Below are 14221 nucleotides of genomic sequence, written 5' to 3' on the forward strand. Positions count from 1 at the left end.
GGTGGTGTGAGGGCTGTGGGCTGGAACTACCAACTTGCCCCTGTACGAACGCAGCCTTTCGTGACTCCCCAAATTTCTCCATTCATCATCTCCAACTTTCACAATGCCTCCACATACAGCAGACATGTGGACACTAGCAACAGAGAGATGATGGATAAATGAATAATCATGACTTTAATTGAATGTCCAGTGTGTTGTAATTATATAGCTATTACAAGCATTAACCCATGGACTGCGAGCCACAGCTCACGCTGGGTAGCGTCACGCTGCAAGCCACAGTTCAGGCTGTGCTGGCCGTGCATCACTGCTAACCACTCCACCCCTACACAAACTTACGCATGGTGCCACGCAAAGATGGAGAAAGAGAGAGATTTTTCTCTTTTCACCAGATTATGCCCTGGATGTTTATATTCAAGTTTATAATAACATTTTTTTTTTCACTACTCCCCAATGAAAACTTACGCATAACCCTACGCAAAGACGGAGAGTGATTATTATTATTATTTTTTTTCACCAGATGACGTCCTGGATGTTCATCTTCAAGTTTACAATAAGCAAAAACCAAAAGAAAAAAATCTTCATGTTTTGCACACCACAGGGTGGGATAAAAAAAGGTAATTGCACAGTCCACAGGTTCATATGATCATAGCTCAAAATGAAAAACTAGCACAATATGTAATGAGTCGGTGTCATTCAAAATACATCAGTTTTCGTAACTTGCCCTGACACACCAACCCATCCATCAGCATCTGGTTTATACATATCACCAGATTACTGTTCAGCACTAACACCTTCATTGTCCACCTTACCCACTAGAAATTACACCCTATTTTAAACCACACATATAAGTTCTTCCAGCCATTATCTACAATGAATTTGAATTTGATTACACATATTAAGTTAACTTCACTTAAGTTTGGAACCGTACAACTGATCAGTTAAGCAATGCACTATTGGGAGGAATATGTTGTAGCAGGAGTATGTTCAGTCCAAAATAATTTATGTTCATAGCACAGCACTAGTCAGCCTTACAGTTTTCTCCATCATATTTGCTATTTTAAGCCCCCACACCGGTAATATTTTGAGGCAGGTGCGCTCTCCTTATGGGCATTTTCCCCCAGATAGCCTGTTTTCAAACCTTCATAACTCGAAAAGTATAGCAGTTAGGGAAACAAATTTAAGACCATATTACCCAACAACTCTTCTTCTTGCGAATGAAACCATCCCCAGATCTGTAGGTGGTCGCGTTGATGAGTAAGGACATGAAGAATATACGTTAATTTTGGCCGCAAGGCAGGCTGTATTTGTGTGTGTGCACATGGCACTAATTTTTGGCTCTGCTCTCAGTGTGATAACTTCTCAGTAAATAAACTAGACACAGTTACATCCAAAGCACACCGTATGGCACTATCATTGAGCTCTTTCCTTGGAAAGGGGCTTGGCATGGGTGGATGATGCAATTAGCCACAGGCAGCTGGGACGGATTCAGATGAATGAGAACCTGAGGACATCATTGCACACCTGGCAAAGCACGAGAAAGACTGACTCATACTTGTGTGCTATGGAAGGACTCCCTCCCTACCCTTTGGTGCCAAGATGAAACGGCGGCCAGTTCAAATCGTGGCAGGAAGACAAATGTGGGTATACCCAGCACCCGTGGGCCCTTGGCCACCCCAAAATGACGCAGCATATACCGTTCCTCCGAGGTTAGGGGTTAATGCTGACTCAGCACAGAATGCAAGCAAGGATTGAGAACTTGGAAACAATTTGTAAAGGCCATGCATTACAAATGAGACCAACTGTGTAATTATTGTAAAATATATATATATATATATATATATATATATATATATATATATATATATATATATATAAAGTAAAAATAGCAAAAATATGGGATTACATATATTATAGGGCCCCTGTGGAGGGGGGGGGACACAATCTGGCTGCACTATGGGGTGGTACTACTACTCTGCGGCCAAGTTGTGTTAGGAAGAATACTGCCACCGTATTCCCTGCGTGTCGTAAAAGGCTACTAAAAGGGGCGGGGTGAGGGGACTAGGGATCCCCTCCTCTGTTTTTTTAGTTCCTAAAAAGAGACAGGCCAGGGAAAGGGATGGGGGATTGAGTTATCCCCGTACCCTGGAGATTGGGTCTATGAATGTGCGTGGATGTAGTATGATTGAGGCTAAAAGGGAGGAGATTGGGAGAATGTTTGTGAGAAGAAAGTTGGATGTGTTAGCTTTGAGTGAAACGGAGATGAAAGGGAAGGGTGAGTCTATGTTTGGAAGTGTGAATGGAAGATTGTCATGTGTCGATAGAGGAAGGGCAAGAGAAGGTGTGGCCTTGTTAGTGAGTCCGGAAGTACAGCAGTGTGTGATTGAATGGAAGGAGGTGTCATCGAGACTGATGTAGGTGAAAGCGAAATTTGAATGTGAGTTGTGGGTGTTTGTGAGTGCATATGGGCCTGGTAGTGAAAGGGATGAAGAAGAGAGGGAGTCCTTCTGGAATGATCTTGAGTGTTTTGGAGCGAATGTGAATATGGTAATGATGGGAGATCTGAATACTAGAGTGGGAAATGTAGCAGTTGAAGGTTTAGTTGGTATGCATCGTGTGCCTGGAAGAAATGAAAATGGGGAACGAATGATAGCGATGTGTGCTGAGCGAGAGATGGTGATTGGAAATACTCTGTTTGAGAAGAAAGATATTTATAAGTATACATGGGTGAGACAGGAGGGTGGAAGGGTTGTTGACAGAGCATTGATGGACTGTGTTTGTCTCCAGGAATGTAATAGGAAGATTGCTGGATGTGAGAGTTCTGAGAGAGGAGGGTGGAGGTATGTCTGACCACTACCTGGTGGAGGGAAAGTTAAGAGTAGGTAAGAGATGAGTGAGAGCTAGGAGAGTTAGATGTGGCAGGGAGGTTTTGAAAGTGAGTTGGATAAAAGAGGGAAAACGATAGAGTATCAGGAGAAATTGAAAGATGAGTGGAACTCAGTGAAAGATCAGGAAAATGGCAGTGTGGAGGAGGAATGGCAGTTGTTTAAGAGTGCTGTGGAGGGCATGCAGAAGAGGTGTGTGGTGTGAGACGTGTGGGTGGTGGTGTAAGAAAGGGAAGTGAATGGTGGTGTGCGGAAGTAAGTATGGCTGTGGCTAAGAAGAGACAAGCATACGAAGTTGGTTGCAGAGGAAGGATGAGATGTCATATGGGAGGTATAAGGAAAAGAGGAATAGGGCGAGAAGGGCTGTGCGTGATGGTAAAGTGGCAGCAGATGAGAGGTCGGGTAGGTGGTTGACTGAGAATTTTCAACAGAATAAGAAAATGTTCTGGAAGGAGGTGAAAAGGGTGCAAAAGGAAGAGTCTGCGAAGGAAAAGCGAGTAAAAGCAGAGGATGGAAGGATGTTAATTGAGATGGATGCAGTAAGCAAGAGATTGGCAGAGTATTTTGAAAGACTGTTAAATGTAGAGGGGGAAAGGGTGGCTGAGATTGTGGCGGATGGAAAGGTGCAAGGAATGTGTTGGGAGAGTTGAATGATTCTTTGATCACGAAGGAGGAAGTGCAGGAGGCAGTAAAGGAGATGAAAAAAGGGAAAGCTGCAGGTATGGATGGGTGTGCTGTGGAATGCCTGAATGGTGGTGGAGTGACTATTGTTGGTTGGTTAGTAAGATTGTTGAATGTGTGCTTTGTAAAAGGTATGGTTCCAATTGACTGGGCAAGTGCTTGTGTGGTTCAGCTGTATAAAGGCAAGGGTGATAAGTATGAATATACTAGCTTTAAGGGTATAAGTCTCTTGAATGTTGTAGGTAAGGTGTATGGTAGAGTGTTAATTAAGAGAGTTAGAGAGGGTACAGAGGGAGTGATTGGTGATGAGCAGTGTGGCTTTAGGAGAGGGAGGGGATGCATGGATCATATGTTTGCTGTGAGACAAGTGTGTGAAAAGTATTGAGCGAAAGTCAAGGATGTGTTTTGGGCATTCATGGATTTAGGGAAAGTGTATGATAGAATTGATAGGGAGGCTTTGTGGACTCTTTAAAGATTGTATGGACTGGATGATAGGTTACTAAAATGGGTGAAAAGTTTGTATGTAAATAGTAGAGCGTGTGTAAGAGTTAGAAATACTGTGAGTGATTGGTTTCCCATGAGAGTGGGGCTGCGGCAGGGATGTGTGATGTCACCTTGTTTGTTTAATATTTATATGGATGGAGTTGTAAGGGAGGTGAATGCAAGAGTTTTAGGTAGAGGTCTGAATCTGGTGAATGTTGATGGTAGAGAGTGGAAACTAAAGCAGCTGCTGTTTACAGATGATACTGCACTGGTGACTGATTCAGAGGAGAGATTGAGACAGTAGATAGAAGAGTTTGGAAGGGTGTGTGAAAGGAGGAAATTGAAAGTAAATGAGAATAAGAGTAAAGTGATGAAGTGTATGAGGTCGGTAGATGGTAGGAGGATGAATATAGTTTTGCATGATGAGTTGCTTGAGAAGGTAGTGTTGTAAGTATTTAGGGTCACATGTTGCTATGGATGGAAGAATAGATTCAGAAGTGAAGTTTAGAATGAATGAAGTAGAAAAGGTGCTGGGAGGAATGAAAAAGTGTTTAGATGTCGTTTGTTTAGAATGGATGTAAAGAGACGGCTGTATGAGGGTGTTGTGGTACCAACTGCGTTATATGGGGCTGAAACATGGAATATGGGTGTAGCAGAGAGGAAAAGTTTGAATGTAATGGAGATGAGGTGTCTGAGAAGTATGTGTGGAGTGTCATGTACGAATCGAGTGAGAAATGATGAAGTTCAAAGGAGAACTGGAATTGTTCGGGAGATGGCTGATTGAGTTGAGCGGGGGGTGTTGCGATGGTTTGGACATATGGAGAGAATGGATAATGAGCAATTGGAGATAAAGATAACTAGATCTGATATGAGAGGCGTAAGGCTGAGAGGGAGACCAAGAATAAGATGGATGGGCAGTGTGAAGAGAGCGCTGGATGTGAGAGGGATGTCTGTTGAGCAAGGAAGAGTGGCTGTGCATGAGAGAAATAAAGGGAGAGAAATTGTGAATGAATAAATGATGACGCAGCCCTGAGGGGATATTCTCCCGCATTTGGTCTGATCAGCTAAATCAGGTCATATGCGGGTAAGGGGATGGGTCTATTATGATGTGGCAGGGGTAAATAATCTCTGCTGTCGGGTCCTGCTGCGGATGTCACTGATTGCACTGCGCAGTTGACTCTTGCAGTGTGGTGCGGTAAGGATCTGTTCCTTCTCCCCTTTGGGGCTAAGATGCGAATGAATATGTTTGAATGGATGAGTAAATTGGGAGTGTATCGTCCTGTCTTGAGTAACTCCCTTTTCTTGGGGGAAGCAGCCTAAGTGTGTATATATATATATATATATATATATATATATATATATATATATATATATATATATATATATATATATATATATATGTATATATATATATATATATATATATATATATATATATATATATATATATATATATATATATATATATATATATATATATATATATATATATATTATAGTATTTATTTTAATATAAATTGTGCAATAGAAGGAAACCAATAAAAATGTATCCATGTTATAATATGTATGTTACTATGTTTCATATTAATACATAGCAAGTACATAAGTAATGGCCAATTCTTGATACTACTGAGTACTGTAGACCTGCCACTGTATTGCCATTGTACTGGTGTTGTATAAATATATAGATATATATCATTCTTATAGTGTACAATTATGTTACTACATTCAGTTTTTACAATATTGTGATGAATACCACATATTTACATTAGTATTTAACTTAATTTTTTAACAGGTAGATAAATTGCCTCATAACATATTCCTCTGCAAAGATAGGTTGTAGGCATGACAGTTTGGTGTAACTGAGGTATATACAGGCATTAATGTAATAATAGCACAGAACATTATAAGCAGGTGCCTGGTGCATCAGGAAAACACTACCATCCCATGGTCCTAGACTATCAAGAATGTCAAAACATATGATGTTGTCAAATACACTCACGAAAGCCAGTTAGCCACGTGATGGAAGCATGCTAGACACTATACACACGCACGCCAGCCAGCCGGAAGTTTGGCAGTAGTATATACCCAGAAAATCAGATGTGAGAGTCAGAAGGACTAGGAGATCAGGAGATTCGGGAGAGTAGGAGGTAGTAGAGTGAAGAGATTAACTGTCACTCTGACAGTCAGTGGTACCATACCACTCTGTCCATCATTACACGTGCAGGGGTAGGCAGTGAATGATATAACTGTGGCACAATAATACCCCTTAACCCCAGTGTTTTCACCTCACCTTTGCTTATGATACACGGTAGACAAGAGGGGAGTAAGACAAAGGAAGACCTACGTTTTCCAACACCTCATGACTTTACATTGGCAGCAGCCTATACTGGTGACAGAGGTGCCTCACCAATCAACAACTACAATCACTACCTCCTAAGCTAAGACTGTTATCTACATTTGGCAGCAGCAGTAATATGCAATACTCTACGATACCGACACCTGTGGTAACGATTTTCTACATCATCTATATTATTTGCACTGGTGGCACCTACCTTACTAGCTACCCACCCACATACCTACCAGTCTACCTATCGACACTATGACTGGTTGAAAAAGCCAACTTTCAAGAAAAAAAAAAAAAAGCATACGAGAAGGGCTTGCCTTGTACGACCCCCAAGGTTTAGAGGTTAAGATTGAAGTGAGCATAATGATTGATGAATTACATTCTGAAGCTGTTCGAGATTGATAATGAACAAGAGTGGTACTGATGGTGACTGAAACCGCATTCACAGGACTTGAGCAGATCTACACTTTTTGTAGACTGGTACTGTAGGACAGGTGGCGCTGGCACTGCATATAAGATTTTGAAGAAATTTTCTTTGTAAGGCAATGAAAACCAAAATCGGGTGTGTGAGCAGAGACAAATGAACAGAAAATACTAGAATGATCAAGTGTTAAAGAAGGGTGGGTGCTGTACACAAGGTCAAAATTTTTAACACGAGGCATCCCGATAACATATGGATACATTGCAACGTTCTGTCACGGTGAATCCTGATAACGTATCCATACATATTGCAATTGCAAGGTCCATCATTTCCAAAATTTTCAAATTTCGCGCATGATTTTTGGTACGTAGATGCAGGACACCTTCCTCTACCTGCTGCCAGGCAGGGACATTGCCTTACCCTGCGTGACCTCCCCCCTCCCCGCATGGCAACTCACCTGTTAGCAGTGACCTGGCCAGTATAGATGTGTTGTGCCACGGTACGAAATTCAAGGTGAGAGTGATTCCCCAGTCGATGACGATGTGGAGGACAAAGATTACGTGGTGCCAGGAGATGAAACGGGCAGAAGTGATGAGGAGGTAACGTCACCAAAGAAGGTGCAGTAAACTGATGTGTTCAGTGAATGAAACAATGCTTATATTGCCTAAATTATTGTGTGAAAACCAATATATTCTTGCACTACATATAAATTCGTACCAAATGAACAAATATCTACCTATCCTGAGTGGTTTGCAATAGTTACCACTACAGAGAAAATGCAAAATCCACAGTGCGGCTCCGAGAACACAGTACCAGGTGTTTAAAGGGTCACCTGTTTAGACCACTTCTAAGCTGAGGCGAGCGCTTTGGGGGGCATTTTCCAATGTTTCTCATAAACAGCGGAGATTTTAGCAAAAAAAAAAAAAAAAAAATCCGCTGGGATTGGTGGAGGTCAGTGGTGAAAAATCGGTCAGGATGCGGTGGGTTAAAGCAAATAAAGAAAAGTAAGCACATGCCACTTTCAAATACTTGGCATGCTACAAACTTTTGGCATTAAAGGTATGTTCTTGGTTGCTGAATAGATTACCGTTTGTCAGATGCTGAGGTTTCAGCATTGATCACCAAGGTGTTCATCATGGAAAACGTCCAGTGGGAAATGAGTAGAGGCCCGAGGTCTTTCCTGGGCAGTCGAGTGACCACCAGCAGCCTCGTCGACCACACCAAGAGACGGCCATTGAGGGACCAATCGGCGAAGGCAGTGAGGAAGGCTGGGTTGTCACTCACCACCACCACCATCACACACCATGATACCTGCCGCAGCTGTTGACATCATCATGGTAAAAGTTAGCTGTGTTACCTACCTGCCTGAGCAGTAACGTGAGACTGACCAACCCACCTCAGCATTTAATGTGAGAATAACCTACCCACTTCAACAGTGCCGTGAGAGTGACCAAGCCGCCTTTGCACTAATGTGAATGTGACCTATAAGCCTCACTAGTAATGTGAGAATGACCTACCCGCCACATCATTAATGCAAACGTGAACTGCCCACTTAAACAGAAATGTAAGAGTGATGAGCCCAACTCAGTAGTAATGACAGAATACCTGACTGCCTCAACAGTACTGTAAGAGTGACCTACCCATCTCAGCATGAATGTGAGAGTGACCTACCCGTTGCAATAGTACTGACAGAGCGACAATCCCACCTGAGCAGAAATGGGAGGGTGACCTACCTGACGAGCCTGGCTGACCACCCAGGAGAGATGTGCCTGCGTCACGTTAGCATCCTTGCTGTCCACACCCACCTCGAATACACCCACACCCCATGCCACTCCAACATCGTCAATACTCTGATAAACATCAGTATATAATTGTGCAGAGTAAACTAGTTTTCATAGGGTTGAGAGACAGGCAAGGAAAGCGTATTATTAATTTAAAATTTATTCCTAATTATCTATCTATCTATAGCCAGATGACTTAGTCCCATATCGGGAGGCAACAGACAAATCGGCTGCATGTCGCTATGTCCCCAGCCATTTTGCTGCCTTCCCCATGCTCAAACCTCCCCTCACATATACCTCTTCATATCATCATCTGTCTCCCCCTTCTTTCCCGCCTCCATCTTACTCACATACACCCTCCTGTTTAGTCACTCGCTCTTCATCCTTTCCACTTGGCCAGACCATCTTAATGCATTTCTTCTAACACTTTCAATCACATCTACAGCCACACCACAATGCTCCTTCATTTCCTCATGTGTCCGTTTGTCTCTCCATGAAATTCCACATGCTCATCTCAAATGATCCATTTCCACTGCTCTCACTCTTGACTTGTACCCTTCCAACAAGGTCCAAGCTTCACTTCCATACCTTAGATTTGATATCGCAATCCTATCATGCAGCGTCTTTTTTTTTTTTTCCATGTTCACTTCCCTATTACTTTCCTATTACTTACTCATCACACTAACCAGTACTTTTATGAACTCGCATTTTCCATTTCCACATCATCCAGCCTCACTGTGCTTTCACTGATTTCATTTCTCTGGAAGACCATCACTTTCCTGTTCCTTGCAATTCACCTTTAGAAGCCGTCTCTTACACGCTCTTGCAAACTCATTAACCACACCTTGCAGTTCCTCTTCGTCCACTTTTAACAGTATCATCTCCAAACAACAAAATAGGAAGTTTTCAAAAGCTGCACTCTTTCGTTAGGACTGCTCCAAAATCCACTGCCATTCCTTGTATCTCTTTCATAACTCCATCCATATGCAGACTGAACAATCATGGATACATGATATATGTTTCAATCCAGCATTCAAAGAGAAAAATTCACTCAGTTCACTAACCACAGACACTGCAGCCTTAGCGCCCTCATGCATATTCTTCACGGCAGTCAACAACTTCCCACTTACCACATATATTACAAGTATTTTCCACTTTCCTAGTATATGAACTCTGTCATATGCTTTCTTCAAATCCATGAAGGCCGCATAAATCTCCTTTCTGTTTTGTAGAAACTTTTCCACTGAAGATCTCAGGATAAATATCTGATCTACCGAAACTCTTCCCTTCCTAAAACCTCCCTGTTCTTCTCCAACTAAGTCCTCAGTTATTTCTTTAACTCTGCCAATAAGTATCCTACCATATACTTTTCCTGTTACACTAAGAAGACAGATGCCCCTCTGATTACCACACATTTCGTTTTTCCCTTTTCCTTTATACAAGAGAATATTTGTACCTGACTTCCAATCCTCTGCAACTCTGCTCCTTCCAGACTTGTATGCACATCTTCCATATCCACTCCAATAATATCATGCACCCATGCATCAGCATTCACCACAAACTCCATCAATTCCTAGGGCTTTCCCCATTTTGACTTTTTTTATTGCTTCCACTACTTCCACCCTACTGATCAGTTTCTCTCTCTCCTCATCCCAGCCACTCCCCAGCCATTTATACTTGCACTACTTTCATTCCCAATGGTTAACAGTTGTTTTAAGAGTTCTCTCAGTCTGCTCTTATTCTCCCTTCTTCACCAGCAATCTACCATTTTTATCTTTCAATTCCTTTTACCTTTTTCACCCTATGTCTCTTTACCTTCTTCCAAAATATCAAGGTATTTATTACAGTATAGCAATGTCTTTTTTTTTTTTTTTGCCTATCGACCATTGAGGCCGGAGCCCCTGATCATTAAGGCAAAATTATATATATGTATATACATTACCGCATATATACATATATATACGAACAAATATATATATATATATATATATATATATATATATATATATATATATATATATATATATATATACATACATACATACATACACACATCCATGCATATGAACATACACACTTTCATGCACACGTACATATATAAATATTAATTTTTATTTTATTTTATTTTTTATTATATATATATATTTTTTTAATTCTTTTTTTGTAATTTTTTATATTTTTAACCTTATATTACTTATAAACAAAGGTGCCTAATATAAAGACCCTAAAACTAATCACCTAACAGACAAATCGCTAACCCTATACTAAGTCCTAAGAGACAAATAACTAGACCTACACTAATGGTAAAAAAAGCCTCGACCAAGAGAACACCATCGACTGCAGATATGTAATGCCTTTCTACATTACATACCTGCACTTATCTCCTGGTGACTGTCAGTCGAGGCACAACCTAATATAGGGGACATCAGTATATGAAAGGGAACCAGACGAGTCAGGAACATTTCCATATACGTCAGCTGTCGTCCCTAATTAGAATAACTTAAGCAAGATGGTATAATGTAATTACATAATTTATACAAAAAGTGAAGAACCTCGCCCAGCAGACCACCATCGACTGCAAGTGCCCAATACCTTCCTATATTACACACTTGCACTCATCAGCTGGTGACTGTCAGTCGAGGAACGGGGTTAATGTAGGGGACATCAATATTAGAAATAGATAAGTGGGAGGAGGATCTATTTCAAATATGTCAACTGTCAACCCTAATTAATATTACAATATATACATATTTACCGTTGATAAAAACCATAACCACATAGTAAAAAAGTCACATCACTCTGATCAGTCCGGTCTCTCTCAAGAAAGCCATCAATTTATCAGTCATAACAATGTCCCCATCACCCAGGATGGTGGAAAGGGTGAAGGGGACGTCTGCTGCGCCGCAGTAATTTATAAGTGAAGCACGTTCACGAATAAATCGGCGACAGCGCAGGATGATATGACTGATAGATAACACCGCATCACAGATGTCACAGTGCGGTGGGAAGCGTCTTTCCATATATGGTTTCATGTGAGTTAAAATGGTGGCATTGAGCCGTAACCGTGCCAACACTTTTTCTTCCAGGCGACTGGGACGGTTGGCAGTGTCCCAGTCGCCCAGGTACGGCTTACAAGTTGGAATATTTAGTCTGGTCCACTGACCTTGCCACAGAAGATTTATTGATTTCTTTCCGAGAGAGAGACTCGACTGTAGATCACGAGGAACGTCCCAAGTCTCCTCGAGCTCTACAGCCGACTTTGCAAGTAAGTCAGCCTGCTCATTGCCGTAGATACGACAATGACCAGGCACCCAGATCAGCGTGAATGACTTGTTGCATGAATGCAGCTTATTAACAATGAGGCCCTGGATCTCGTGCGAGTCCGTAGTGCAAGAAGCAATTGCCTGAAGGACTGATTTCGAGTCTGAAAATACGACAAATGAGTCATGCTTAGAATTTAGAGCATAGTCTATGGCTTTGTTAATAGCAAAATGTTCGGAGGTAAACACAGATGTATGAGTCAGCAAACGATACCTGAGGGCACATTCAGTCGACCACACACTTGCACCCACACATTCACTCGACTTGGAGCCGTCGGTGTACAAGTGATGGGACCCCAAGTGACGAATTATGATGTTACGAAACAAGTGGTGGACCTCCGCCTCCGGCGCCTTGGCCTTTGGGGCTGGGAGCCATGTAACATCAACAGTAAAGCTGGGTGGCTCCCAAGGCGCTATATTTTTTAACACCAACTTGTCACAGTCACTGGGGTCCACACCAAGCTCCTGAGTCAGTAAATGGAGGCGAACGGCAAGTGGCCGACGCACCCCCCGCAGAAGGTGGTGGTATTGACGCAGGGGGGGTGCAGGCCACATTGCCGATATTACTTTTCCTATATGTTCGAAGGCCATAGGACCAAGCCAGGTGGTCACGGCGAATACGGAGGGGAGGCACATTCGCCTCCACTTCCATACGAGCTACACAGGTACACCATACGGCTCCAAGACACATTCGCAAACATTTATTCCGTAGCACATCCAATCCTTTCAGCATGGCATCTGATGCCGAGCCATACTCCTGCGCGCCATAGTCTAGCTTCGATTGAATAAGGGACTTATACACCATTAATAAAGATTTTCTGTTGGCACCCCAGGTAGTATCCACTAGGTACTTGAGGACATTTAACGGTTTATCACAACGAGCAAGCAAAGTATTAACGTGAAGTTTAAAATTCATTCTACGATCAAAATGTATTACAAAAAACTTTACAGAATTTTGAAAAGGTACCGCCTGATTAACCAGTGTTAAGCACAAATTAGGTAGGGTACGATTAGTGAAGACTACAGCGGCACACTTACGGACGGAAAACTTAAATCCCCACTGCAAGGCCCATTGGTGGACGGAGTCAAGGGCTGCTTGAATCCGCCCAGCCGAAAATTGTGCATTACGGGAAGAGTGCCATATTGCACAATCGTCAGTGTAGAGCGAGTATTTAAGATTCCTCGGGATGGGAGCTGATGACAGAATATCATTGATCATAATACTAAATAAAGTAGGACTAAGCACACTTCCCTGTGGGACCCCGTTTTCCTGGATAAATATATCCGATGTTACGTTACGGGGCAATATGACAGAGAAAGTTCTGTCCCGTAAGAAATTTGAAATAAAAATAGGCAAATTTCCTCTTAAACCATAAGCATAGAGCTTCATTAGTATACCGTGTCGCCATGTCATGTCATAGGCTTTATGGATGTCCAAGAACATCCCTATCATGAATTCTTTATTGACAAATGCTTCTGAAATACAATGCTCCAAATTCATTAAATGATCTAGTGAACTTCTGTATTTACGGAAGCCACATTGTTGATCATTTAACAAATTCTTCGACTCTAAAACAAAAAGAAGCCTACTGTTTACCATACGTTCCATGACCTTACATAGACAAGAAGTCAACACAATAGGACGAAATGAAGTGGGATTCATAAGACGACCAGCCTCTTTGGGTATCGATATGACGTGCGCAAAGTCCCATGAGTTTGGGAACGTTCGAGACGCCCAAATCTCATTGTACAATGCTGGTGTCTTTACAGGATTTAAGGGCAAGGAGCAGTTCATCTAATGTAAACTCTTGGTTGTACGGGGAGTCTACGTCTTCTGTGGCAAAGTCCAATATCTGTAGCTCAGCCGTGCGTTTATGGTGTTGAAAACACGGGTCATAATTGGCTGAGCTACTTATATGAGAAAAACTCCTGGCGAGGATGTTAGCAACGTCCACGGGCTCATCATATATGTTATTATTAACCTGAAGGGTGGTGATCGGGAAATATGGGCCTTTATTATTTAATATTCTTATAGTGGACCAGACTTTATGTAATAGTGTTGTACAAGTCACCGTGGACACAAAGGACCACCAGGAGTCACGTTTGGCCCTTCTTATTATTCTCCTTGCCTCAGCCCGTGCCTGTTTGTACGCAATAAAATTTTCCTCAGTGGGCTGACCATCAAAAATCCTGTATCTCCTATTACGTTTTCTTAATGCTTGTCAGCAATCCGGCGTCCACCAATGTGCTCTATGCTTTGCATGAACTGTAGAAGTCTTGGGAATAGCAGCCTCAGCTGCGTGTAA

At 42.0% G+C, this 14221-nt stretch overlaps 1 protein-coding gene across 1 annotated transcript in view; it reads right to left on the reverse strand.

Annotated features, from left to right (window-relative positions):
* The window catches only part of LOC145404010 (uncharacterized), a 91826-nt gene that overhangs the window by 55458 nt on the left and 22147 nt on the right, over positions 1-14221 (reverse strand). The window contains exons 2-3 of the mRNA XM_080275614.1: positions 8548-8664; positions 7902-8134 (exon numbers count right to left, since the gene is read on the reverse strand). Of these exons, the coding sequence (XP_080131740.1) occupies positions 7902-8134; positions 8548-8664 (350 nt within the window). The remainder of the gene's footprint in view (positions 1-7901; positions 8135-8547; positions 8665-14221) is intronic.

This window comes from Coenobita brevimanus, chromosome 62 (genome assembly GCF_032717465.1).
Source record: "Coenobita brevimanus isolate Jiangsu-jjx chromosome 62, ASM3271746v2, whole genome shotgun sequence".
In the NCBI taxonomy this organism is placed as follows: Eukaryota; Metazoa; Arthropoda; class Malacostraca; order Decapoda; family Coenobitidae; genus Coenobita; species Coenobita brevimanus.